This window comes from Saccopteryx leptura, chromosome 3 (assembly GCF_036850995.1).
Source record: "Saccopteryx leptura isolate mSacLep1 chromosome 3, mSacLep1_pri_phased_curated, whole genome shotgun sequence".
Taxonomy (NCBI): Eukaryota; Metazoa; Chordata; class Mammalia; order Chiroptera; family Emballonuridae; genus Saccopteryx; species Saccopteryx leptura.
This window is the reverse complement of record NC_089505.1, coordinates 10,899,814-10,926,688: the sequence shown is the minus strand read 5'-3', so window position 1 is coordinate 10,926,688 and position 26,875 is coordinate 10,899,814. Positions and strand designations below refer to the sequence as shown.

Sequence of the window (26,875 nt, the reverse complement as noted above, 5' to 3'; positions counted from 1 at the left end):
ATAAATAAATAAAAGTAACCAGAGAGTAACCTTACCTTGTGTGCAGCATGCTTGTTGCTGCTGTGCCTTTTGAATCCTTCATGCCATTTTTCTATTCCACAGTCAAGACTAACAGAGCAAAAGCAGTTTACATAAGCCATTGAAAATCATCACGAGGCAGAGTGGGGTAGGTGGCAGGTGACAAGGAATCTTTGACCAGGTCGAATAGCAGCTTTGGCTTGCATTGGTTGACCATACGTTTGTTAATCAGATCTGTGTACTAGCATTAGGGGGGGCACTCCTTAGAGCTCAGAGTTAATTTTATGAAAGCTAAAGGATGTACCCCTGTATGAAATGGATAATAATGTTCCAGAACTAGTTACCCTCCAGAGGTAGCGTGAACTAGAAATATAAATTAGTTTAAGGAGGGTGTAAATAAATTCCCAGATAATAGAATGATAATGACAATGAAGAGGAGATAAAGGCTGTTCGGGACAGATGTCTGAGTTCTGGAAATTGAGGTCAGGAGAGGCACTGCTGTTGCGCCCCACAGCTGTATAGAATATTCTCTCTTCAGAACGGCGGTCTGACCTTCTGTTCACTTCAACTGTGATTTGCTAACTAGAGAGCGGTTGGACTTAGAATAAGCAGTGACATTTTGTAAATGATTAATTATTGTAAAGAAATCTGAGAAGAGATTATATGTGTGTTATTGTCCCTCTTATACAATCTAATACTGTGCATACTTTTAAAGAAAATTTTAGGAAACAGATTTGTCATGTAAAAAGACTATTTATTACTGATGACAAATGAGAACTTCACAACTTCATTTCACAAATCAGTAGACTTACTTTCCTATACGGATTTTAAGACAAGGTTTAAGCTAAAGGACTGGGTTAAAGTAGCGCAGACATACTGGTTAGTTTTCAGCCTGTAAAACCCAGAAGTTACCTGTTAGGAACAAGGGTGTAGACAGATGTGGAGGCGGGTTCCCTGCAGTGTGATCTGTGCAGCTAGTGTGTTTTTGTCGGTGGTCACCCAGTCTGTCCTGGGGTAGAAGACACTGTTTGACCTTTGAATGCTGTGCCAACTCCTTCTACCCCCGGTTGTCTTTTTTCTACTCCTCCAGGGAAGCTGGACAGCATTTGAAGGAATTTAGCTGAAGTGTACAGTGCATCCATTAAGTGCTCAAAGCACATTTGTTGATTGTTTCTTATTTTTCAAGTGTGAAGGAGTCATTTCAGGAGATTGTGTAGCTTTTTGTTTTTCTCCCTTAGTCAAGCCCAAGGATAAGATTTTTCTTTTTAAAACAAGAAAATGAAAAAAAGAAAAGCAACTGAATTGTTTAGAAGTCTCAGTCGGGAACTTAGCTTAAGGGAGTGGAGATTGTGAAGCAGTTGTAGGATCTTGACCTTGTAAACCTTATTTATTACCTTCTAGCACATTATTTTTGACTGGACATATTGACATAATAAAATTTTCTCATGCAGTTGGTTCAGCCACGCATTGGCTTAGCATCTGAATTTCTGGCTGTGGGGAATTTTCAGTCGGTCTCTTATGCATGGAAAATAGCATTTGATCTTTCTGTGCAATTGCAAGCTAGCAGAATTTGCCACAGTAATGACTGAAATGTAGTGGCTGTGATCTTAGGAGGGTTTTTTCCTGTGCTTTTTGGGCCTTTTCATTTTGTAGAATGTACCTGGACGGGCTCAAAGCTAGGAGGAAAAACAGAAATTAAGGTGGTTTCTGCTGTTAAAGATAAATTGGTGTAATATACTTTTTGGATAACTCCTAGAAAGACAGCAATAAATAATCCAAAATAAATTGCGTTTTGTTCTAGATTCATGAAAACACTGAGTTGGTTTAAGAAACGATAAATAACATTGTGGTGTAATTCTTCTAGGCTATTAATTTTTTACTTACATACTACACATAAACATTTTCATATTGTAAAACAGCATTATAATATATATATATATATATGTATGTATATATAGTTCTGTAACCTGCTGCCCCTGACCCCACCTCAGTAATCCATGGACAGACCTTGTTGTTATTACATACGTATTACCTATAATAAAGTCCATTAATTTTAAATGTCTCTGTGCTGTTTTATTGACTCCCCCCCTTGATTTTAACCAGGCCCTGTTGATGGACGTTCAGGGTGCCTCCGTGTATTGGAGTGTAGGTGCCGTCGTGGGGGTGCAGCGAACTCCTTGCGACACATGTCTTTTGCATACTTGTTTCATATTTTTCTTGAGAGAAATTCTCAAAAATGGAATTCTGGGCTAAAGGGGTATTGTTTCTAAACATATCGTGATTTGCCTTCAATATTTGAACTTACATACCCACCATGCTTATTTAAATATGCCCAATTGCTATATAATATTTGGATTATGTAAAATGAAAATATGAAAATTCTCTGTTAAGCACCTAGGAATAGTTGTTATTTAATTATCAAATAGGAAATTGACCTCTAGGCATAAGTAAGGCAGGAATGGTTTTAACACAAACATAAAAAATATAAGGAGGAATTTTAGATGCTACCTTTATTATTAAGTGTGTGTACATATTCTGCCAGTATTTTTTAAAGTTACCATATGCATAGAGTAACATGTTCAGATATTAAGTGTACATTTTGATGAGTTTTAACAAATACATGTATCTACGAACCCACTACCCCATTTGAGATACAGAATATTTTCATCACTTCCAGAGAGTTTCCTCAAGTCTTTTTCTAGCCAGTCCTCCATAGCTCTCAATCACTGTGATTTCTAGCACTATAAATTGATTTTGCCTGTTTTTGAACTTCATATAAACAGATTATACAACATATTGAACGTGTATACATGTAATGTAGTTCTTGAGGGAAGTGTAGATTAGATACCAAAGCAAATTATGCTTCTTAGAACTAATGGATCTGAAACTGATGTGAAAATTATATAAAGTAGAACAATTAGTCTTTCTTTCCAAAGACGAAGTTGGACCCTTACCTTACACTGTATACAAAAGTTTCCTCAAATGGATCACAGACCCAAACATAAGAGCTAAAGCTGTAAAACTCTTAGAAGAAAACACAGGGGAATGCTTCGTGATATTGGACTTGGCAGTGATTTCTTGAAGTGGAGCCAAATGCATAGGCAACAAAAGAAAAGATAAATAAATGGGACTACATCAAAGTTAAAAACTTTCTATGCATCAAAGGACATTATCAAAAGACCAAAAAGCCTACTCATAGAACGGGAGAAAATATTTGCAAATTATATTTCATAAAAAGGATTAATATCCAGAATATATAAGCACTCTTACAACTCAACAACAAAAAACAACGTATTTGAAAAATGAGAGAAGGACTTGAACACATTTTTCCTGGTTAAATCACCCAAGTGGCCGATAAGCATGTAAAAAGATGCTCAACGTTGCTAATCATTAGAGAAATGAAAATCAAACCCACAATGAGTATGATACCACTTCACACTCATCAGGATGGCTGTTACAAAGCACGCGGAAAATAATATGGTCAAGGATGTGGAAAAACTGGACCCCTTATTACTGCTGGGAGCAATATATTGATAAAATGGCACAGCCATTGTGAAAAGTAGTCTGGCCGTTTCTCAAGGAATTCAGCATAGAACTGTCATATATGGCCCAGCAGGTCCCCTTCTGAGTGTACATATATCTAAAAGAAGTGAAACCAGTGGCTTGAACAAATATTTCTATGCCTGTTTACATAGCAGCATTATTCCCAGTAACCAAAGGGAGAAATCCCGCTGCCCATGATGGGTGACTAGGTAAACGTGGGCACATACTTACCACGGAGTCATTTTCAGCCTTAGCAAGGAATGAAATTCTGATGCTTTAACACGGGTTGGGAACCTTTTTGGCTGAGAGAGCCATGAACGCCACATATTTTAAAATGTAATTCCGTGAGAGCCATACAATGACCTGTGTACGTTACGCATTATCCAATAAAAATTTGGTGGTGTCCCGGAGAACAGCTATGATTAGCTCTAGCCAACTGCAACCATGAACATGAGCGGTAGGAAATGAATGGATTGTAATACATGAGAATGTTTTATATTTTTAACGTTATTATTATTTTTATTAAGGATTTGTCTGCGAGCCAGATGCAGCCATCAAAAGAGCCACATCTGGCTCGCGAGCCATAGGTTCCCGACCCCTGCTTCAGCATGATGAACCTTGGAGACATGCTGAGTGAAATAAGCTAGACATGGAAGGACATACGTTAAATGACTATACTTATGTGAGGGGCCTAGAATAACCAGATTCATGGAGACAGAAATCAGAAGAGTGGTCAGCGGAGGCCGAGGTTGGGGGAAGGAATTGGGGAGTGGCTGTTCAGTGGGGGGGTGGACCTTCAGTTTGGAGTGCTGAGGCCCTGGAGGTGCATGGGGTAATGGTTGCACAACGGTGTGAATCTGCTCAGTGCCACGAACCTGTACTCTGGAAAATGGTTAAATGGTGAATTTTATGTTATGTGTATTTTACCTCAGGAAAGAAGAATAGGAAAGTGCTCATTCAATTGCATATCATAAAATTAGTATGCTGGAATGCAGAAGTGTGGAGCTTTTCCTGTCCAAGAATATCTGTGTTAAGTTTAGGCCAATGTAACCGACTTCTTTTGATTTTAAATTGTTCTCTTCCAAAAAGAGGGACAAACTGATCATGTAAATAGATACAAATAATTCAGAGGTGATGGGTCCATAATAGAAACTACAGTATATTTTCCTGCCATGACTTCCAGGCTCACACCAAGGTGGGTTATAATATCTGCTGCAAGTGTTTTTATGAGCTGTTGTGCAGAAGGACTGTTGGACCAGACCAGGGCGTAGCTCGAGGCAGAAAGCTCTCACATCTATATGTCAGTGGTGTGCGATTTATAGCATGTGATTTATACAGTGATTCCAGGAGGCTCCGTCAACAAATCCTCAAATCCTCACTCAGTGTTTCCTCCAGGCCGGGAAGTGCTCGGGACAGTGATGAACCAAACCGCCCAGGCCCGGCTCTTGTGGGATTTACATTCCAATGGGTGTGGTGGGCGGGGTGCTTGTGATCAGATAAATTTGAGAAATCCCAGATTTAAAGGTGGGTGGGTTTTTTAAATTTTTAAAAGATTTCCCAGCTCTTTTAATGTGCTAATTAATGTTACGTTTTATTTTTATAGTTCATGCATTTCGGAAACATTTTTGATTATAGGACTCATTTCTGATTTCACTTGGTTAGATCTAGTGTTCCTTGTAGGAGCCATAGAGAAATGCCGGCTAGAGTCCCAACTGTCAGAGGTTTGCTTTGGTTCAGTCCCCCTCCTCCCCCGCCCCCCGAAGGCCTGGAGCACATCAGGGCCCTGGTGTTGTAGCTGGCCGGGCCCTGTACATAAGTAGCCGGCTGGCCAGGCACCCGCAGGTCCTCGCTGGGCCTCTGCCTCTGTGCCGGGGGCCTCCTCGGCCTCTGCTGGGCAGTGATGACGTTGAGGGTCAGAGGGTCCTAGCCGAGGGCCCTGGGCTGCTTCCGGGTGATGCTCAGTGTTCCCAGCTGTTGGATGAAGCTGAACAGACGTATATCAAAGATTTGGATGGGACAAGTGATTTCAGTTTTATAATGTGTTCCTTTATTACTTTAAATATTTTTATAGTGATAATTTTAGTTAACCCATTGAACAACATCCACTCGTTAATAAACATTTCTTGACCAGCGGGTTCTCTTCCAGGAAGCACACCACGAGCGTGGGTGCATGCATGCTAGTGATCAGCACAGACAGTAGACACAAGCACACAGTTCAGGAATGAACTCACTAACGGGATCAGAACCTCTCTCCTGTGGTAAAGGGCACCAGGAATGGCACGGGGATGAGGAAGGTTGGCCTGTGTCCAGGCAGCTAGGTGGTCAGGGTGCAGGCGACCCCTGAGCTGGAGAGGCCGGGTCCTCCGCTCTCCACACTTAGGTCCCGGTACTCAGTAACTTGGGCTTAAATTTCATTGGCCTTGAGCTGCCTGGCAATCTTCCTTACCCTGCATGTGGTTGAGAGCTGATAGACAAACAGGAAGACACATAAGTAGCCAAACTGATTTCACAAAACAGTAAGGAAGCTCACGTGCTATCCTCGGGGACCAGTCTCCGTGGGCGTCTTAACAGCACAGGGGGCTTCACGGGCCTCAGCAGAGTCCCTCGGGGGTGGAGTTCAGGGTGACCAGCGATGGCCGAGCGCCCTGAGGGCGCGTGGGAAGACGGGACAGGGACCCGAGCTTGGTGACCCCCGGTGGCCATGGGTTCTGGGGCCGTCAGTGTGACATGGCTCAGCCTGCTGATTTATGTTCCATAATGATTATTTGGTTGACGGTGTCAGAAGAGCATGTAATAGATCTTTGAAAGCCCTGCATCTAAATTGATTAAAACAAAAACAGTATTGATTGTTAAAGAATTAGACTTGAGTTCCAGACAGCTGAGGTATTACATTGAGAAATTGCTCTTAAAGGTAAAACTTAGGAAATAATACTTCAGAGGGAATGCTACAATTTGTAGGTTAATAAACAATTGCAGCATCTTTGTAGAATGTCAAGTAAAATTATTATATTGCCAGTTATAATATTTATATTAATTGAGAAGGTAGCCCCATTTTACAGATGGAGATGTTGGACAGATATCATTCTGGTTGGCCGTGTTCTCACAACTGAGGCCCAGTGGGACTTGGATTTAGGTGTTATGCATTTCTAACCCAGAGGGTCTTGCGCTGCCCTGGAGCTAGTGCTCTCTGTCTGTAATGTGGCTCCCACAGGAAGGGCAGTGGACTAGACGACTGGCCCCAGGCCCCGGGGCTGTCCGCTGGCCCGCTGGGCTGTGTTACAAGTCGCCTCTTCCTGGGCTCACAGGGCGCGGTGCCAGTTAGGTTAGTGTGAAATGAATTGGACCATGCATCTGAAGGGAGAAAAGAGGTGTAATAATCGTGGAAGACAGCAGTGAGGTCTCCCAAGCAGTCGTGTTGATGGCTCCCCTCTGAAGTCGCATGTTCTGTGGACTTGCTGGGCTCCGATGAAGAGATGTTCCTGCTGTCATCCACCCTCCTGCTCTCAGTCTGCCTCCCTGCACCCCGACCTGCCTCGGAGCTTTTCCGAGCTGAAGTAGCGGAAGATTCCATCGTAACTGCTCTAGTGTCAGTAGACTCCTTCCTGTAACATGTCCTGTTGTTGTTTTGCTTAGAAAATAGAGCCCCCCCTCCACCACAAATAACACTTCCATATTGTGCAGAATGTTTCTGTAAACCAGAAAATCAACATATTAAAGTGCAGTTCCGAGGGGAGTTTGCTGGCTGTGTTCACTGAGCTTTACAGTCATCTTAACACCGGCGAAAGTGTTATCCTAACTGCTTCAAATCAAACTGCAAAGATGCTTGTGTGAAATACAGTATTAGATATCAAATCGAACATATGGGTGTTGAACGGAAGGGTATGTGTTGTGGGTAGTATATGGTATTTTAGCATGTGGAGTTGTATTTTATGGAAATTCTTTGGCTGGGCTTATGGCAAGGACATACATTCATTATGAGATACCAAGCTGTAAAATAAATAAAAGCAAAGAATTCAACTGTTCTGTTAAATGGTTTTCAGTACAAACTTGTCTGCTCTACTAACTTGGGGTCTGTGTGATGAGAGGCATTGTGAGCCATTGTGGCCAAATGTTTTGTAGTCATTGCTGACAGATCTTGGAAATAATCTTGACTGGTTCGGAAGGAAGATGAACTTGAACTTGGTGCGTTTTCCCCTCTTACTGCATTGTGTGTGTTAGGAATTACAGTACTAATTGGTCTTAGAGGCAAAGTAATATTTTTCTCCTTGACCATTCCCTCTTTTTTGTCACTCAGTCTTCTCTAGTGCATTTGTTTTTCTTAGGCTTGTATCTGGAACTGATCACTGAATTCTTCAGTGTGGGCTCTGGGGCTGGAGGTCCCGGCGTTCTCAGCTGCACCGTATTGTGGGATGAACAGTGCCCTCACCCTCGCGTCTCCAGTGCTTTGCCATCCTGATGTTTTGTTTTTCTTCTCCTCTCCTGCTCTCTCCCCCAATTAGAAAAAAATAAGTCAATAGATTTCTCATGAAAAAAAAACATTAAAAAATATCAATGGTGTATTTATTGCATGAGAAAGAATTTTTTTTGTTTTTTGATCAGTGATTTCAAGGACTTTTAGGCTCGTGTAAGTTAGAGGTGGAGAAGGCTCATTTCAGGCCATAGTTTAGTCTGCATCTCTGGTCTTTGCAGCGCGGTACACTCTGCCTCACACCATTACCTGTTTTATGAACTAGGAAAACGGTAACCTTGTATTTGATACAAATTTCTTTCCTTCAAGAACTCATGTTGATGGTTATATTATTTTATATTCCTAGTGTTCTAAAAGGGTTTCATTTGATTGTAAAGAAATGTAGTTTCTTTTTAGCAGAATAGTCAACGAAACGCTAATGAGCTACAAATGTAATTGGGGAGGTCTGGCTAGCTGAAGCAACCCGCGTCCTGCATGCACCCACGCCACACGCATTCTACAAAATAGGAGTTCGTGAACTTGGACTGTTGGAGTTCATTTTCATCTTGTGTGTTGGCATGAGAATGGATTAACTTAATGCTTCTTTGACTTTCTTAGAAGGGACTATTTTTTAATGTCCGTATTAGGAACCCCTCCCCCCTGGATTTTTATGAAGTTATCAATACTTGCTATCAGATAAAAATGTTATTTTTTAAAGCAAAGTCACATTAGCTTTTGCTTTCATTGCTAGTATGTGACTAGAAGGCAGGATGTTGCTCTGTGTAAGATGATGGATATTAAAAATACTGAGTCCAGTTGCTTAGCAAAGAATCCACTTCATGTTGCTGAATTGAAACCATACTTGATTTCATTGAATTGCACTTTTTGACTTTCTCGCTTTCTTTCCTCCTTGACAGATGCCACCTCAGTATGGACAACAAGGTGTGAGTGGTTACTGCCAACAGGGCCAGCAGCCTTACTACAACCAGCAGCCGCAGCCTCCGCACCTGCCTCCGCAGGCTCAGTACCTGCCGTCCCAGTCCCAGCAGAGGTACCAGCCACAGCAGGTGAGCCCTGCGACTGCGCCCTGGGCCTGGCGTCTGTCCTCGAGGGCCCAGGTTCCCGGGCCAGGTGCGCCCTGAGCCATCTCCCTGGCCCGTTTTAAAAATCCTTTCTTCTTACTAGGAAACAATGTACTTTTGAGAAAAGGCAAAGCTATAATCTAAAGCATTTGTTTATGGCTGGGTGTTTGAGACGGACGGATAGGAAGATGTTTAATAGCTCCTGACATTCCTGGGAAGTGGCAGCAGGAGTGGTCAGGCTTCTCATGTTCTTTGTCTTTGTGTTCAGAACCTTTCAAGAAAGGCTCTGTCACTTTGAGGCTTATTCAGGGAAATGGCTTTGTTGATCGTTTCATCTTGCTAGTTGGCACATTCATGGTATTTCTATTTTGAGCTTTTTTTCTTTTCTTTGGGTTTTTGGATTTTGTTTTAATGGCAGGCACCACTATATTAAAACATTGTTGCCTTTGGCAGTGTTGTTTTTCTTAAACTACCTTATGGATAGATAATCACTTCAATATACTACGATGCTAAAGGGAGTCATGTACTTTAAGTATATTAAGCAGCTTCTAGTTTAAATTAGCCTTATTAAATACGCTTGTATGCTGTATATTTCAGCTTACATGATTTGTAGAAAAATAGTATATTTGCAGAAAAATGTATTTGGTAAAATTATTCAGTTTCATCTTGTTTTAGAGATTGTCACTGAATGACATTTAAGGCAGCATGAGCTAGGGACTCTTATTTTGAACCAAAATAAAACTTCCAGTCACAAGCATCATAATGTAACTTTCTATTTTATATTTTTTTCTCTTTTTTGTGTGTGTGGTATAAGTCTGGTGAAGAGATAGAAAGACAAATGACATTGACTACTCAGTTTTTAAAGTGATTTTTGTACCTCCTGAAGAGATTATTTAGGCTAAGCAAAATATATAAATATATAAAGCTTAATTTTAGTCAATTCAGCTGATTTCTTAAGTATTATCTTGGATTCATTTGCTTCTTCCCATGTGACTTTTATTTAAAAGTTCTAAAAGGAGTTTATGGTATTAAAACAAAACATGCTAAACATGTTAAATCCTGTCTTTTGCATACGTGTTTCAGAATTTTGTTATTATATGAAGGAATTTATAGAGGTATGAATGTACAAAATTTCCAAGTTATTTGTTCTGGTCTTTTATGAAAATGTGGGAAAAGAAAAAAAAGACTTTTTTTTATTTCTTTTTAAGTCTGAGACTGGTGTCTGGGTTTGTGAGGTATAAAGTTATAGGATTTTCAAGGGCCTTCAGCACCTTACTGAACGTCTCTGTGGGCACAGAAGGTTTTGTCATGTCATCAGAGTTTAGGGAGAACTAAGTAGAGAGATTACATCGCTCATTTTACTTCAGTGTGCTAAAATGAACCTCTGATTGTGAAACCAATTTGATTTAGGATTCCTAGTGCCTGTCATTTCCTTCAAGAACAACTGAAAAATTTACTTCCTTTATGAAGCAGTTACTGATGATTTCTGCCACATGGCAATTAGTTATTTAATATCCTTCACATTTAAATATTTAAAACATAGTACAGGTAAAATCTTATTGTAATGAATAGTATTTTAATGAGCTTAGTTTAGGTCTCTTTTATGCTTTGATTGATACTATTGTTATATGGAAGATACTATATAAGCATGACTTTTTAAAAATGTATTTACTGATTTGAGACAGAGAGGAAGGGAGACAGAGAGAGAGAGAAAAAAACATCAGTCTGTTCCTGTATGTGCCCTGACTGGGGATCGATCGATCGATCCCGCAACATTGGCATATTGGAAAGGTGCTCTAACCAACCAGTAATCTGGCCAGGGCAGCCATAACTTTTTAACAGAAATAGTAATTTTTGTTTCTTCCTTGAAAAAGCAAACATTCCTGCCTGACCTGTGGTGGCGCAGTGGATAAAGCATCGACCTGGAATGCTGAGGTTGCCGTTCAAAACCCTGGGATTACCTGGTCAAGGCACATATGGGAGTTGATGCTTCCTGCTCCTCCCCTCTTCTCTCTCTCTCTCTCTCTCTCTCTCTCTTTCCCTCCCTCCCTCCCTCCCTCCCTCCCTCCCCCTTCTCTCCTCTCTAAATTGAATAAAGTCTTAAAAAAATAAATAAATAAAAGAAAAATCAAACATTCCTCAGAGTATGTTAGAAATATTTTCTTGTTTTCGTACTCCCTAACTGCATAATGTCTAGTATTTTTTTTAAGTTTCATTAAGCTCATTATGGGACAAAGCAGTGGAAGTTTGAGACATTTAGGTAGCCTAATCAGAGGGTCTAGTTTGACAGAAACACTGTTTTTTAGGGAGTTTGATGTTTAAATTGATTAAGAAAGTTTGTCTAGGGCCCTGGCCGGTTGGCTCAGCGGTAGAGCGTCGGCCTAGCGTGCGGAGGACCCGGGTTCGATTCCCGGCCAGGGCACATAGGAGAAGCGCCCATTTGCTTCTCCACCCCTCCGCCGCGCTTTCCTCTCTGTCTCTCTCTTCCCCTCCCGCAGCCAAGGCTCCATTGGAGCAAAGATGGCCCGGGCGCTGGGCATGGCTCTGTGGCCTCTGCCTCAGGTGCTAGAGTGGCTCTGGTCGCAATATGGCGACGCCCAGGATGGGCAGAGCATCGCCCCCTGGGGGGCAGAGCACCGCCCCTGGTGGGTGTGCCGGGTGGATCCCGGTCGGGCGCATGCGGGAGTCTGTCTGACTGTCTCTCCCTGTTTCCAGCTTCAGAAAAATGAAAAAGAAAAAGAAAAAAAAAAAAAAAAGAAAGTATGTCTAGGAAATGAGACCTGGTATTTTAGATATGATTAGTGCCTCGCAAAACAGAATAATTCCCCCAAATATATCCAAAAACAAAATAAAATTAATCAATAGAATACTTTTTTATTATTTATTTATTTATTTTTTATTCTTTACAGAGACAGAGAGTGAGTCAGAGAGAGGGATAGACAGGGACAGACAGACAGGAATGGCGAGAGACGAGAAGCATCAATCATTAGTTTTTCATTGCGCGTTGCAACACCCTAGTTGTTCATTGATTGCTCTCTCATATGTGCCTTGACTGTGGGCCTCCAGCAGACCGAGCAACCCCTTGCTGGAGCCAGTGACCCTGGGTTCAAGCTGGTGGGCTCTTGCTCAAACCAGATGAGCCAACGTTCAAGCTGGCGACCCCGGGGTCTCGAACCTGGGTCCTCTGCATCCAGTCCGACGCTCCATCCACTGCGCCACCGCCTGGTCAGGCTATATAGAATACTTTTTTTAAAAAAAGAATGTTTTTGGCTGCTGACTGGGTATGTGGATGCCCTGAGTTAGCATACATGAGGAGTGACCCTCTGCTTCTCTTCTCTTCCTCTGCCTCCTTTCTCTCTTCCCCTCAAGCAGCCTGGGGCTTGATTGGTTTGAGGGTCAGTTCCAGGCGCTGAGGATAGCTCAGTTTCTTCTAGCGTTGGCCCCAGAATGGGATTGTCGGGTAGATCCTGTTGGGGCACATGCGGGAGTTTCTTTATCTCCCCTCCTCCCACTTAAAAAAAATTTTTTTTTCAAAATCAAGCTGAATTTTGATAACATGTATTACCAAATTCACATACATTTGAAAACCAAAGAAACTCAACTATATTTAATGGAATAGACCAGTTTTCCATAACAGACAGAACATGCCTTTCTGCAGACTTGGCTTTTGTTTCTAAACATAGCCTACGTAGATTTTATATTAGGGAACTGATCAGCATATAACACTTTGTGCCATCTTAACGTGATTGATACAAAAGGTGATTTTAGGGTTCTATTAAGATAACTTCACATTGTCTTTAACATTTTTTAATGTGTAGTATTTTGAATAATCGATATATTCATGTTTTCATAAATTAAAACCTACATAGAAAGGATAAAGATAAAAGTTTCCCACCACAGTTCTTTCTGCCTAACTCACAACTCACTCTGTCCTCTGCCAGATAACCACTTTATGTCTTTTGTATTTTCTTTATACAAAGAATATGGTTATTTTAATTTTTACACAAGTGGTGGCATACTATAGCATACTGTTTGCATTCTTATGTTCTTTGTAACCCTTCCCCTTAAATATCTCTTCTGTAGATCTTTACAAGGGAGTACATAAAGCAGTTCTTCCTTCACTTCTATAGAGCTTTATGTCCTTCTAGGAACATACCATGATATATTTAACCAGTTCTCTTTTGGTAGGCATTTAGATTGTTTTTAGTTATTTGCAATTTAAGCGATATTACCATGAGAAACTTTTGAGTATCTGTCATTTCATAAATGTGCAAGTGTATCTGTAAGATAAACTCCTGGGAGCAAAACACATTTACACTTTTGGTAAGTACTGCCAGATTGTTCCTCCTAGGGGCTGTACCAGTGTAGACTCCCACCGTGGATGTGCGAGAGTACTCGTTTCCCGACACGTGCCAACGGCACAGTTCTTCAAAGTGTCTGGATTGTTGCCAGTCTGATAACATAGTTTTAATTTGCATTTATCTTGTGATTGATAGTTGAACATCTTATATTGAAAAGTATTTGTGTTTCTTTTTTTTTTCTGGAATTTAAACTCATATTTCTTTTTATCTTAAACTTTTCTATTTAGTTGGTGGTCTTTTTTTTTTGAATGACTATTTCTTTTTTTTTAATTTTATTTTATTTTATTTATTTATTTATTTATTTATTTATTTATTTATTTATTTATTATTTATTCATTTTAGAGAGGAGAGGGAGAAACAGAGAGACAGAGAGAGAGAAGGGGGGAGGAGCTGGAAGCATCAACTCCCATATGTGCCTTGACCAGGCAAGCCCAAGGTTTCGAACCGGCGACCTCAGCATAGTTGGTGGTCTTTTAAAAATTGATTTATGCCCTGGCTGGTTGGCTCAGTGGTAGAGCGTCGGCCTGGCGTGCTGGAGTCCCGGGTTCGATTCCCGGCCAAGGCACATAGGAGAAGCGCCCATCTGCTTCTCCACCCCTCCCCCTCTCCTTCCTCTCTGTCTCTCTTCCCCTCCCGCAGCCAAGGCTCCATTGGAGCAAAATTTGCCCGGGCACTAAGGATGGCTCTGTGGCCTCTGCCTCAGGCGCTAGAATGGCTCTGATTGCGGCAGAGCGACGCCCCAAGATGGGCAGAGCATCGCCCCCTGGTGGGCATGCCGGGTGGATCCTGGTCAGGCGCATGCAGGAGTCTGTCTGACTGCCTCCCTGTTTCCAACTTCGGGGAAAAAAAAAATTGATTTATAAAAGCTCTTTGTATATTAGGGAGACTAGACCTTTGTGATCTGAGTTACTAACCAGTGTCCTCATCTTGTCATTTGTCTGTTGACAAATGGAACCTTTGTCAATGGGACCTTTTTTTCTTTTCTTTTCTTTTTGTGATGGGGGTCCTGCAGAGGGCCTTTTAAGTTAAAGTTTATGTAGTCAAAAGGATCATTCTCTTCTTTTATGATCTTTGGTTTTACTTTTAGCAGGAGTATGAACCTTCCGTATTTCAGAGTTACAAAGGAGCTTGCGCCTGTTGTTTCACAGTGTTTTCATAGATCCACTATTTACGTTTCAGTTCTCCTGGTCTGTGGAGAGAGCTGTGATCCAGCCTACTCGTCTTTTTCTAGATGGCTGCGTGGTTGATGAAGTCCCTTTCCTGTGAAGGCTGCTTTGTTAGGGCTCTGCAGAGAGCCATAGGGTGTGTGCGTACATCCAGAATGGGGACGCACATTCCATTGGTTAGGGTAAAGAGGTTTATTATAAGGAACAGTCTCACAGACTTATGGAGCCTGGCGAGTCCAAAATCCACAGTGTGGGCTGACCTGCTGGGACCCAGCAGGGCTGACGTTTCAGTTCTAGTCCGAAGAGGGCAGGCTGGAGGCCAGGAAGGGCGCACGGTGACGATGGAATCGGAAGGCAGTTTGCTGGGAAGTTCCTCTTGTTCCAGAGGCTGGTCATCGTGTTCTTGTCAGACCTTCAGCTGGTTGGATGAGATAGACCCTCAGTGTGGAGAGCAGTCTACTGTAGGTCCAGTCACTGATTTAGATGTTAATTTTATCCAGAAACACTCCCAAGTTAACACATAAACTTAGCTATTTGAGTTATCTTTTCCCGTTTGATTGGAGAAGCCACTTTTGTTAGTTGTTGAACTTCCTTAGGTACAGTGTGTTGGGGTTATGCGGGATTTTTGTTCTTTTGTATTGGTCCTATTAATGCAGCAGTACTGTGTTCAGTTCTTATTATTTTTTAGTATCTTGTAGTTAGTATATCTTCATTAGTTTTTTTAAATTAAGGTTTTCTTGGCTATTTGTGTTTGCTTATTTTTTTATATAAACGTTTCATTTTCTACTATGTTTTTTCCTAAGAATTTTGTCTTTTTTTTTGTTTTGTTATTATGATAGGGTCTTCTTGTTCATTATATCTTTTTCTGTGAAACATGATGCAAAAGAAAATAGTAAAAAAGAATTGACAATTCTTTTTGAACATGTTTTGCCCACTGATGGCAGATGAGGAACACACTTGGGCTAAAACAAGTTGGGTTTATGTACGGAGCCTCATGGGACGATGTGGGGTCGGGGCGTTACAAGCTTGGGACTCGCGCTCCATGACTCTAGGAGGGATTGAGGATGTGGTGGTCTGTCCTGACTGGGCTACTCTCTCAAAAAGCTAGCGGCCTTTGGTGATTAGGTGTGTCTTCACTTTTATCTTGAGGCAGGAGGATTACAGTGGGGACAGGTTTTCCTTGGGAAGAGGCATCAGCCGCCTGGAGAAAGACAGGAGAGCCGGGTAGTGGTTTTGTTGTCAGAAAGCGGCCTCGTCCACATCTACTCTGGGCACTGGCCATGCGCAGTGAGGACGCTCCGGTCTGCCGGTCCGCTGGTGGGCGGCCAGCTCTCTTTCCTTCCCGCCCTCCCACCTGCCAGCCCCTCCTCTCTTGAGTGACTGGCTCTCCTCTTCATTCGATTAGGTGGTTTGCCATTTCTTTCATAACGTTTTCAAAAAGAGCTGTTGTACTTACACATGTATATTCCCATTCTTTATTTTTAGTTGTTAACATAAATTGATTTTAAAATTATATTTTCTCATCGTTACCAGTGTATACAAATGTAATGAATGTACTGCAGTATATTAATTCATTTTGGTCCTGTCACCGTTTTAAATTCTTATTAATTCCATTAACTTCATCTTTAGTAGATTATTTTAGGATTCCTCAATTTAGAAAACAAATACTTTAAAAAAAGTCACCCCCTCTTTTTTTTGTCTTTCTGAAGATGAACTTCTCCAGTGCATTGTTTGAAAGAATTGTTTATTCTTTTATCTCTGATTTTAAAAGAAGGCTTTCAGCACTTTATCATGAAATATGCTTATTATTATTTTTGTTTTTGGGGTAAATTGTGTGTGTGTGTGTTTTAAGTAGTAAATCAACTCTGCATTCTGGGAGAAACCTAACCTCGTGATATATATTACCTTTTTATACTTCATTGAATTCAATTTGCTGGTATTTATTTGGGTTTCTTGAATCATTATTTATAAATGAGATTGAACTAATAACCCTTGTGGTATCTGTATTATGGAGTTTTATAAAATGAATTTGAGACTATAGTAGTCCCTTTTAAAATTTACTGGAATAGTTTATGTTAAAGTTTGGGGTTACATGTTTTTTGAATGTTTTGTAGATGTGTCTATAAAGCCATGAAGGACTGTGTAGTACTTGATTTAGCTTTTGTCCATTTCTGGTTTTTGACCTTTGGTTTTAATATTTTTTGTTTATGACTATTATGTGTATTCAAGTTATCAATTTCTTCATGAGTCCGTTTTTTTTCTTATATCTATGTATTATGACTTTATCCATTTTACCCCACTTTTCAGGTTTTTTAACATGAAATTGTTCTTAATAGTCTCTATTACTTTAATTTCTGTAACATCCAGAGTGAAGGCATTTTAACTCATAATGTTTTTCCTTTTTTTTGTTCTCGATTGATCTTGCCTGCAGCTCATCTTTCCAAAGCCACTTTGGTTGTTATCCTCTCTTACATGTTCTTTTTTAAAAGTTGAATTAAATTTTGCTTGTACTTTGATTATGGCTTGCTTTCTATTTTACTGATGTTTGTTTTGCTCTTTTTCAAGAAAAGATTCAACCCCAGGAATGCTTAGCTTATTTGAAACCTCTTTGTCTGATGAAGAAATAAAAGACTAAGAAATGTCCTCTTAAACACTGCTTTGGCTGAATCTCTCGAGTTTTGACATGTCATTTTGTTCTCTTTCAATTCTAGGAATTTTTTCCTTTCCCTTCTTTCTTTGTTTTTGAAGACTGTTTCATAGTGGTCTGAATTTATTTCTGTTCTTTCAGAGGAAATGGTACATGCTTTCCTCGGTTGCCTTTAGGCCTCCTCCTCTGGAACCATATCTTGTCTTTTACTTTGTAAAGTATCATTAAAAATTCTTAATATGATGATAAATAGAATGATCCAAGTGAGCCCTCACATGGCACTGTAATTTCTTTCACTTACTAACCTAACCATATTCGGATATTCCTATTTATCCTTAGAAAGCCTTTATAGTGAGTATATTTCAAGCAAAATTCACAGTTCAAACAAAGTTATTACATTGACTTGGTTCTTTTTATCTGGAACAGTTCTCTCCCTCTTACCACATCCCGGTTTAGAAACCTGAGTCATTTGTCCTGTGCAGTGGCTTTGTCAGAATGTTTTCTCCTGACATGGCTGTTCATTCAGCCCTTCTGTTTCCTGTATGTTGCAAGTTAGAGTCAAAGGCTTGAACTGAATGTTAGACTTTTTTGTTTGTGGATGTTGTGAATCATGTCCCCAACATTTAGGACACTCTGCTGCTCGGAGGGTCTGTGGCCCTGCCTCTGAGTGAGGGAGCCGGTGGCTCCAGCCCAGCCTTGCCTGTGGCCGTCAGCTTGTCTTTCGGCTGAAGTTCAGAGACATCGTGATGAAGGCAAGCCTTCCCTTTTGTACTCTGTCCAAATTTCTCACCACAGAATCCGTGAGCATCACACATTCTGGTGACTTTAGACCACTGAGTTTGGGTGTTTTGTTACACATCATTACTGGCTGACACGGATTGAGTAGTTCATAGGTGACACTGCGACTGTATTTCATCAGGATTAACAATGTTGTAGCGCCCCACAATAGTGATGTTAAGATTGATCAGCGGATTCAGGTGCTGACGGCCTCTGGGACCAGTTTTAATGGAATTTCCTTCATGAGGTCTTATAGAGCACACCATTAAGTGTTAATTTTGACCAGAAACCCTGGTGATGGTTAGACTGTGGTTGCTAATGCTCAAAGGAACCATTTTTAATTCCTCCTACTTCTGTGTAGTAACTTCAAGACAGGTAGGTATTTCTCTGTTCTGTTTATTGGGTGTTCATGCTATTAGTTGAGAGGTATTATCTCATACTTGACTGCCTTTTGGCAAGCCCCACACTGCTTCTCCGTTCCCTGTTCACTGTGTAATCATCAAATAGAAAGTTAACATCTATAGCAAAACTCAGCTTCTATTGCTCTTACCTCCCATGGTCTTGGTTTACTTTCTGTAAGTATCCTGTTTTACTCATATTTTTTTAAAATTATTTTTATTTATTTATTCACTTCAGAGATGAGAGAGAGAGAGAGAGAAAGAGAGAGAGAGAAGAGGGGGAGGAGCAGGAAGCATTAACTCCCATATGTGCCTTGACCAGGCAAGCCCCGGGTTTTGAACCAGCGACCTCAGCGCTCCAGGTCGATGCTTGATCCACTGCACCACCACCAGTCAGGCTGTTTTACTCATATTTATGTCAAGTCTGTGATCCCTTTAAAAAAGCATTTTATCCAGGATTTTAGATCTTTTACTCAGTAGACATTTAGAATATCTAATCTGCCATACTGCTAGAACTGGTATTCTCTTAATATTTTCTTGTTGTTAATTTGACATCCTTTACACAGTTTAAAACTGTAGAAATATGTAATAAAATAGATAATTTAGAACATACAGTCAGTGCATTCACATTTTGTAATGAAACTCTTCCAATGGTTCTTATTTTAAATTATTTCTAATAAGGATTTCACATAATTGTTTGTGAGCCCCAACAATGTTAAAGAGACCTCACAGAATTTTGAATTAGATATAGCCTGTCTAATGTGGAACTGTGGTCATTGATTGGATAGATAATTTAATTTTACTAAGGCAGAAGTACACATTTGGACCTTTGTATGGTAGGGAATCTGTAATGCTGTAAGTTTTAAATATTTTTGTTTTTAGTTTCTACGTGCCTTCCATTTTATTCGATCGCTTCTAGGTCACAAAGCATTAAGTATAGGTTTGTTTCCTGGGTCACTGGCCCCTCTTCGCAAACCCTCGTTACTTTCTTATCTCCTCCTTGGACTTCTAGACTCGTAATTTTTGTCTTTTTACCTCTGATTTCTGTTCTGCTTCCGATTCAGCCTGTGAGAAGCTGGAGAAGAGTCCAGTGTCCCTAGTGGGGGCTGTTTTTCCAGGACCTCCCACACTGCCTTCTGCCGGGCGGTGGTCAGGCAGCAGGACTGTGGTCAGGCAGCAGGACCGCGGTCCGAGGGCCGGGCACCCTGGAGGGAGTTGCGTGCATGGCACCAGACTGCGTTAGCGCCCTTCTCACTGACCGTGGTGCTCGCTGGGCAGCTCCACCTCCAGGACTGTGACGCTAGCAGCCTGCGGAGCCCTTTCTGTTTCCATGGCTCGAAACTACACCGTTTCATAGCCAGAAATGTCATTTTTTCCTTAGAGAAGATCTTTAGGAGGTAACTTTATTCAAATGAGTCCCAATTTATTTAAAGAAGAAAGATATGTCAGGATGGATTTTTAAGAACCCCTGGTGTAAAGCGGCAAGAGAATTTCAGACTTTGCCTTTTTGGGTATAGTTTTCTTCAAGCTGATAGAGTTATCTCAGATTCTGAGAGAAATATTGGGCATTATGAATGCAAACTTCACAAGTTGTAACTTGATCTTTCTATTATCCTTTTAACCTTAGGTGTATTGGAAAAATTGCAGAGTATAGAACAGGTAGGAGAAGCAAGATGTAAACCCTTATTGAACCTCTTTGTACTTGGGAACGCCTTATATGCCGGAAATTCAGTGATCAGTGAAGCACTGTCTGAGCTGAAGGAGCCCCAAGGGATCGACATGCGCAGATAGTGACAGTTCAGAGTGGGGGGGGGGGGCATCACGCTATGGCTGGGTGCCGGTCAGCGTGTCTCAGAGGAGGCCTTGAAGAATGAGCAGGTTTGCTGGTGAGAGAAGAGTTGATCTTGGGGTAGGACCAATTCTTTGTTATTGAAGGTGTAGAGCAGCGGTTCTCAACCTGTGGGTCACGACCCCGGCGGGGGTCGAACGACCAAAACACAGGGATCGCCTGTATTTTCCTATGGCTTTAGGCGACCCCTGTGTTTTGGTCCTTCGACCCCCGCCGGGGTCACGACCCACAGGTTGAGAACCGCTGGTGTAGAGGTAATGCCCTGAGTGATACTGAACTACCGGTAGCTAAGATGGGGGGAAGAGTCAAGGTCATTTAGAAGAAACATACTAATTATGCTTGGAACTGGTGACTTAAATTGCTTTTAATTAATGATTGAAAATGAAATGAAAGGCCCTGGCTGGTTGGCCTGGCATGCGGGAGTCCCAGGTTCGATTCCTGGCTAGGGCACACAGGAGAAGCACCCATCTGCTTCTCCACCCCTCCCCCTCTCCTTCCTCTCTGTCTCTCTCTTCCTCTCCCACAGCCAAGGCTCCATTGGAGCAGTTTGCCCGGGCGCTAAGGAAGGCTCTGTGGCCTCTGCCTCAGGCGCTAGAATGGCTCTGGTTGCGGCAGAGCGAAGCCCCAAGATGGGCGGAGCATCGCCCCCAGTGGGCGTGGTGGGTGGATCCCGGTCAGGTGCATGCGGGAGTCTGTCTGACTGCCTCCCTGTTTCCAACTTCAGAAAAGGAAAATGAAATGAAAGATTATTGTTTAATACTTCTTATAGCAGAAAAGAGTACTATCATGGCAGACCACCTGTCACAGTGGATCAAATTGAACCAAGTAGAAGTCTGGGTCACCTTGTATATGAGTGGGTAGGCACAAGTGTTTAAGATAAGTTCTAAAATGCTGCTTGATTCAGATATCTCCGTGGTCTATGTCCAAAAAAGAAGCAGTAAACTGAAAGTATTTGGCAAATGGGCATTATTTGAAAAGAAGAGGATAGCATTGGAGCATGAGGGTTAAATTCTTTCAACTTAATAACTTGCCACTCAAATAAGTCACTAATGAAATTCAGAGGTTACATGAAGCACATTGACAGTGACCGATTGTGGTATAAACATTTCTTTATTGCTATTGTTGTTTGATTATTCTAATTTGTGTTTCTTATTACTTATATGACAAAATGTTAATTTCTGAGCTCCTTATCCTGCAGCTTTTGGGGAAAATTAACCAAAAAAAGGTCTATGTTAAATCACTGAAGTGTTCATCTCATTTGTTTTATAAGATTTGTTTTATAAGAGTAAAGACAAGGGCATATTGTTCGTTATCATTAATCGTTTAGCATTTAGTTACTAACACTGGAGTCTGGTAATTAATTTGATAATAAAAAATTTGGAATGTAGGTTGATAAAAATTATTTTTTGTTTTAAAGGTGACTGCTGGTGAAGACTTGGGTCGTGTATGAATTTTGAATCAACCCCTTTCTTCTTGCTGTCCCTGTTTGCAGTTGTCTCAGGCTTTGAACCGTCACTAGGGGGAATTTCCTTTTAAGTTTAAAGAGCTTGTGAGCATCTAAGGAGAGAACTTTTAACTTACTTTTAGGTCTGAGCAAGGCTCCCCCCCCCCCCCCAGACTGATTTCTGGTTGTTGACTTGAGTAACCACTAACTCCTTCTCGAGCTCCGAGGGGTGCCGGGGCCTCTGCATCAGCAGCTGTGAGGTGTGCTCCCGCCTGGGCCTGGCAGAGGCAGGGCTGGGAGGAGAAGGTGGCACCTTTCCTCTCTGTTGCTCTGTTTTGGGAGACAGGGCAGAAATAGCAAACGCCCAGCACTAATTTTGAATGTAGATATAATTTACTGCTGTAACAGTTTCAGTTGATATAGAATGGTCAGTTTTATGTGTGTTTTTCTTCTAGTTATTCCTGAAAGCTTCTTAAATAAGTAGTAAATAGAAGAAACTACTGAAGAACCAAGAAAACCGTTTGAGAGTGTGGGAGTGTCATTTGACGGGAATGTTTTGGTGCTGTTTCTGATTGGCTGGCAGGTCAAGGCGGTCCCACAGGCAGTTGCAGCTGTCTGCCTGGGCGCTGGCTTTATCTTACAGAAGTGGGGAAAAGTGAGAGGAAAATAGTCACTTGATTCAGGTCTTTGTTGGAAAACTTTCAATAGTTGTTGTTTTTATGTTTTATGTTGTAATTGGGAATCTTGACTGCTGGATTATAATTTGATAATGCTATTCATTTTCATGTTTAAAATTTTTCTTCAAGTACCAGAATGAGCAGAAAAGAAAACCTAGAAATGAGGAATTGCATAGTACCGACTATTTTTAGTACTTAGTTTTCTTTAGAAAGGGGAGGGCAGATCCCCTTGGGAAGAGCAACCGGAGGCCACAGGCCGGTGGGGCGTGTGCAGCCTGGGCGGGGCCGGCAGGCTGAGACAGGTGCGCAGCCTGGGCGGGGCCCGCAGGCTGAGACAGGTGCCGGGTCAGGTCTCTTGTTGGGACCGGCAGCGTGGCAGGAGGAGAGGAACATTTTTCATTTGTTCAGATAGATACACATATATTTAAGACTTTATTTACTGATTTTTAGAGAGAGAGAGGAGACAGAGAAAGGGGGTAGGTAGGAACAGGAAACATCAACTCGTAGTAGTTGCTTCTCGTATGTGCCTTGACCAGGCAAGCCCAGGGTTTTGAACCAGTGACCCCAGCGTTCCAGGTCGACACTCTTATCTGCCACGTCACCAGAGGTCAGGTGGTTAAGAGATATATTTTATTAAAAACTGAAAAAAACTCCGAATACATTAAAAGCAGGAGTCAGTCTGAGAATAAGCCTTGCTTTACACTTTCCCTGTTACTAGCCCAGCTGTAATACTATTTAACTGGTGAAGTGATCCCCCCCCCCCCCCCGCTCTCCTCCGTGCCCACCCCTGTCTGTAAGAGAGATGAGGAAATGGAATCCTGAACCACAGGCTCCCCCACACCTGTGCACCTGGCTGTGTTGTCTCGCTCTGTAACCTGGTTCCTGGTGGGGAGGAAGCCCCTCCCTCTGGAGGTGGGGACATTGAGTGGGACTCAATAGTCATTTTGATTTGTTAATTATATATAATTAACAAATTAATATAACATAAATATTCTTCCTTCATCAATTTCTTTGATTTAAAAAGACTTTAGAGTAATATGCTCTATGTATATTGTATCCCAGGTGATTATCTGCAAATGTATGAAATAGGGTTACTTTTCGAATTTGCTAGTGTGGGCAGTTACCACCTTTTTTTTCTGGAAGAAGAACAGAACCAGCCCCCTAGTCCCTGACTGGTCTTCCTCACCTGCTGGGCTTTGGGGAGAGGAGGGGCCCTGTCTCTGCAGTAGCTGTGGGAGGTGGAAGAAGGGGAGGAATCGAGCAGGTAGGTGTACAGCTGTGGTTTTCTAAAAAGAAAGCAAAGGGGGGGGGGGGTCGTCCGCGTCAGGATCACCTGGAGGTTGGCGCAAGTGCGTTCTTACTCCAAAGCTGTTCTCTCTGGGGGGATCCTGAGAATCTGCATTCACCTGCGAAGGCAATTCTGATGTGCTCCACAGTTTGAGTACTATTGGTGCAGAAATGCTAACCAATGCTTTCCAGTGTATTTTTTTTAGTGTGGCCCCTTGCTACTATCTTATTTATTATTAAAAACTCTGAGAGGTCATAGAGCAGTTTATGCCTGAATGTGTTGGGGCTTGGGTTTGATCCCGATTCCATGTTAATCTAAAGGCTTGGTGGTTTTCTTTTTAGTGTTTGCAATAGAGATACATTTTGCTCCAGAGAAAGGCTGATATTCAAGCCATAACAGCACTGGTATGGGCCTTTTCATTTCTTTTTTATTTATTTTTTTTTTATTTTTCTGAAGCTGGAAACGGGGAGAGACAGTCAGACAGACTCCCGCATGCGCCCGAGGGATCCACCCGGCACGCCCACCAGGGGCGATGCTCTGCCCACCAGGGGGCGACGCTCTGCCCACCAGGGGGCGTCGCTCTGCCGCGACCAGAGCCACTCTAGCGCCTGGGGCAGAGGCCAAGGAGCCATCCCCAGTGCCCGGGCCATCTTTGCTCCAATGGAGCCTTGGCTGCAGGAGGGGAAGAGAGAGACAGAGAGGAAGGAGGGGGGGGTGGGGGTGGAGAAGCAAATGGGCGCTTCTCCTATGTGCCCTGGCCGGGAATTGAACCCGGGTCCCCCGCACGCCAGGCCGACGCTCTACCGCTGAGCCAACCAGCCAGGGCCCCTTTTCATTTCTTAACCTAGTGTTTTCAAACTTCAGTGTCCATCATAATCACCTAGAAGGGTTGTTAAAGTGAAGGTTGTTGAACCCTACTTCTAGAGTTTCTGATGCTGTAGTTTGGAGCATGACCCAATAATTTCATTTCTAATAAGTTCCCCAGCAGTGCTCATACTGTCGCTGACCCAGGGACTGCCCTTGGAGAACTGCTGGGGAAGTCTCCTAATAGTTCTGCATTGTCTGGTAATCGTCCTTGGCCCAGCATGCCCAAGGGCACTCCCTCTCTCTCCTGGGACTCAAGGAGTCTACAGCTAAAGGGTTAATGTCCTGCACAGCAGGGGACCCCAGGACCCTGGACTCCACTGTCTTGCCAATTGTCAAGTACTGTTTGGGTTGTCATCCTTAAGGGCTCAAGAGCAGGTCCTCAAGCAGGATTATCCTCGGAATGTCCTTGGAAAGCGTGCGGCATTTTAGTGTTAAATGGCTGAAGAAATAAATTTGACTCTTGATAAAAAATTTTTACTTCCGTTTTGATGTAACTGATGGCAACCCTGAAATTTCTGGAGTCTTCTTTTGCTTTTTTTCCAAAATAGAAATTTATATTAGACTCTTTAAAGGTAAAATATTTCTTATAGTCATAGCAACACTTAGCTGGAACATACATTTTTAAACTATTAGGGAACCTTGGAAAAATTCAGGTTTTCTGTTATTTTTTTAGAGGAGGAATGTCTTATAGCCTGTCTACTTCCACTGAAGGTTAGTACAGAGGACAGTATGGGCGTTAACCTTATATAAGAGTGTATTTTCCCTTTGTTGTCTGTACTCTGAAAATGAAGATAGGAGTGGGGAATGTTAGAATTAATTTCATAGATCAGATGATCCATTTTAACATCTTCTTCAAAGTTATTAAAGTAAATTGTGTTCATGTTAAAAAAAAATTCCACAGATCCTTTTTGCTTCTCGCATTTTGAAAGCTTTGTTGACACAGTGCAAAACAACAAGGAAGTCTTCGATGCTGGCTGTCTTTGTTGTTGTTGTTTTCCTGTTACTTTGTTGGGTTTTTTCCATCTAGCCTTCTTTCTTTCTTCCCTTTGGTTCTTCCCCTCCAAAGGCAGTGCATAGGGAAGTCGGACCACCTTTCCAAAGTGGTTCCCTGAGCAGCGTTAGGGAGAAGTTGGCAAGATAGGCTTGAGGTGGGATTTCTGGCCTCTTACTTCACCCTCATGGGCAAAAGCAGACCGTCTACCTGTTCACACAGCACACGCGTCTCCTAACTTCTGTTCCGGCAGCTTGCTGACATGCCGCTTGCATCCCTCATGCTGTTCCTTTAATTAAAGTGTGTGCATAGTAACGCAAGGTGTCCTGCCTAGATAACTCTTCAGACTAGAATTACTTAGGCAACCAGAGCTTTTATTGCCTGTGTGATTTGGACACTAACTCTACTTGGAAATTCCGTAGGAATTATATTTTTATTTCAATTATTTAGATAAAGATGATAATACTGAATGCGGTTATTTGTACTAATCTGATTTGTAAATCTCTATGAAATCATCATGTTCTCAGTTCTGGTGAATCCCATTTTTGATGTTGTTATGCCTGTTAGTTCTTGCCCGTTAGCTTTCTTGGGGTCCTTGGGAATTTGGTAAAAGCTAAAGAACCTCTTCCCAGAAAAATATATGTATTATACAAAATTTGCTTCAATTTCAAGGGAGTTTTCAAATCCCTTTCTCTCCAGGGTGAGAATTCAGGCCCTCGGTGTGAGCCCCAGTCCGAGTGCAGGCCTCTGGCTCTCGTGCCTGGGCTGGTCGCCCGCTGAACCGGGGAAGAAGGGGTGTGGGTTTGGCAGGAAGATCAGCCCTGGGCAGGTGGCAGGCGCCAGGGTCACTTCGTTTCGGAGTGGTTGGGGACCTTTTCCAGCTGCTGCTAATGCAACCACAGTAAGACAGGTAGGGCCATTCCTGGTCTCAGGAGAATACGTAAGGAGTGCATGGACTCCCGTCTTCCTGTTTTACAACCATAAACATCTGGTAAACTAAACCTTGTGCATGATGGAGTCAGGTTTCACGCTAGAATACCGCTCAGTGGCAGAATACTTAAAACCCCAAGTTGTAGCAATCTCTCACTTGTCAAACTTTAATGAAAATACTACACTGTCGTTAGTCAACAGTTCTGAAACCCTAAAGCAAATCTGGGAAGTTTATTAAAAATTTAGATTCCTGGACCCCAGCCTCAGGTTGGAATTCATCAGCTGTGAAGTAGAGTCCAAAGCTTAGTTCTTGTCCAGTGGGAAGGCAGATACATGCATCGACTCTGAAGAAGAAATATATTGGTTCCCATCCCAACTCTACCACTTGCC

At 42.0% G+C, this 26,875-nt stretch overlaps 1 protein-coding gene across 4 annotated transcripts in view; it reads left to right on the top strand.

The window, feature by feature from the left end:
• ARID1B (AT-rich interaction domain 1B) overlaps nt 1–26,875 on the top strand; it is a 429,345-nt gene that overhangs the window by 122,357 nt on the left and 280,113 nt on the right. For all 4 annotated transcript variants that reach the window (XM_066372937.1, XM_066372935.1, XM_066372938.1 and 1 more), the window contains exon 3: nt 8,926–9,075. In XM_066372937.1, the coding sequence (XP_066229034.1) occupies nt 8,926–9,075 (150 nt within the window). The remainder of the gene's footprint in view (nt 1–8,925; nt 9,076–26,875) is intronic.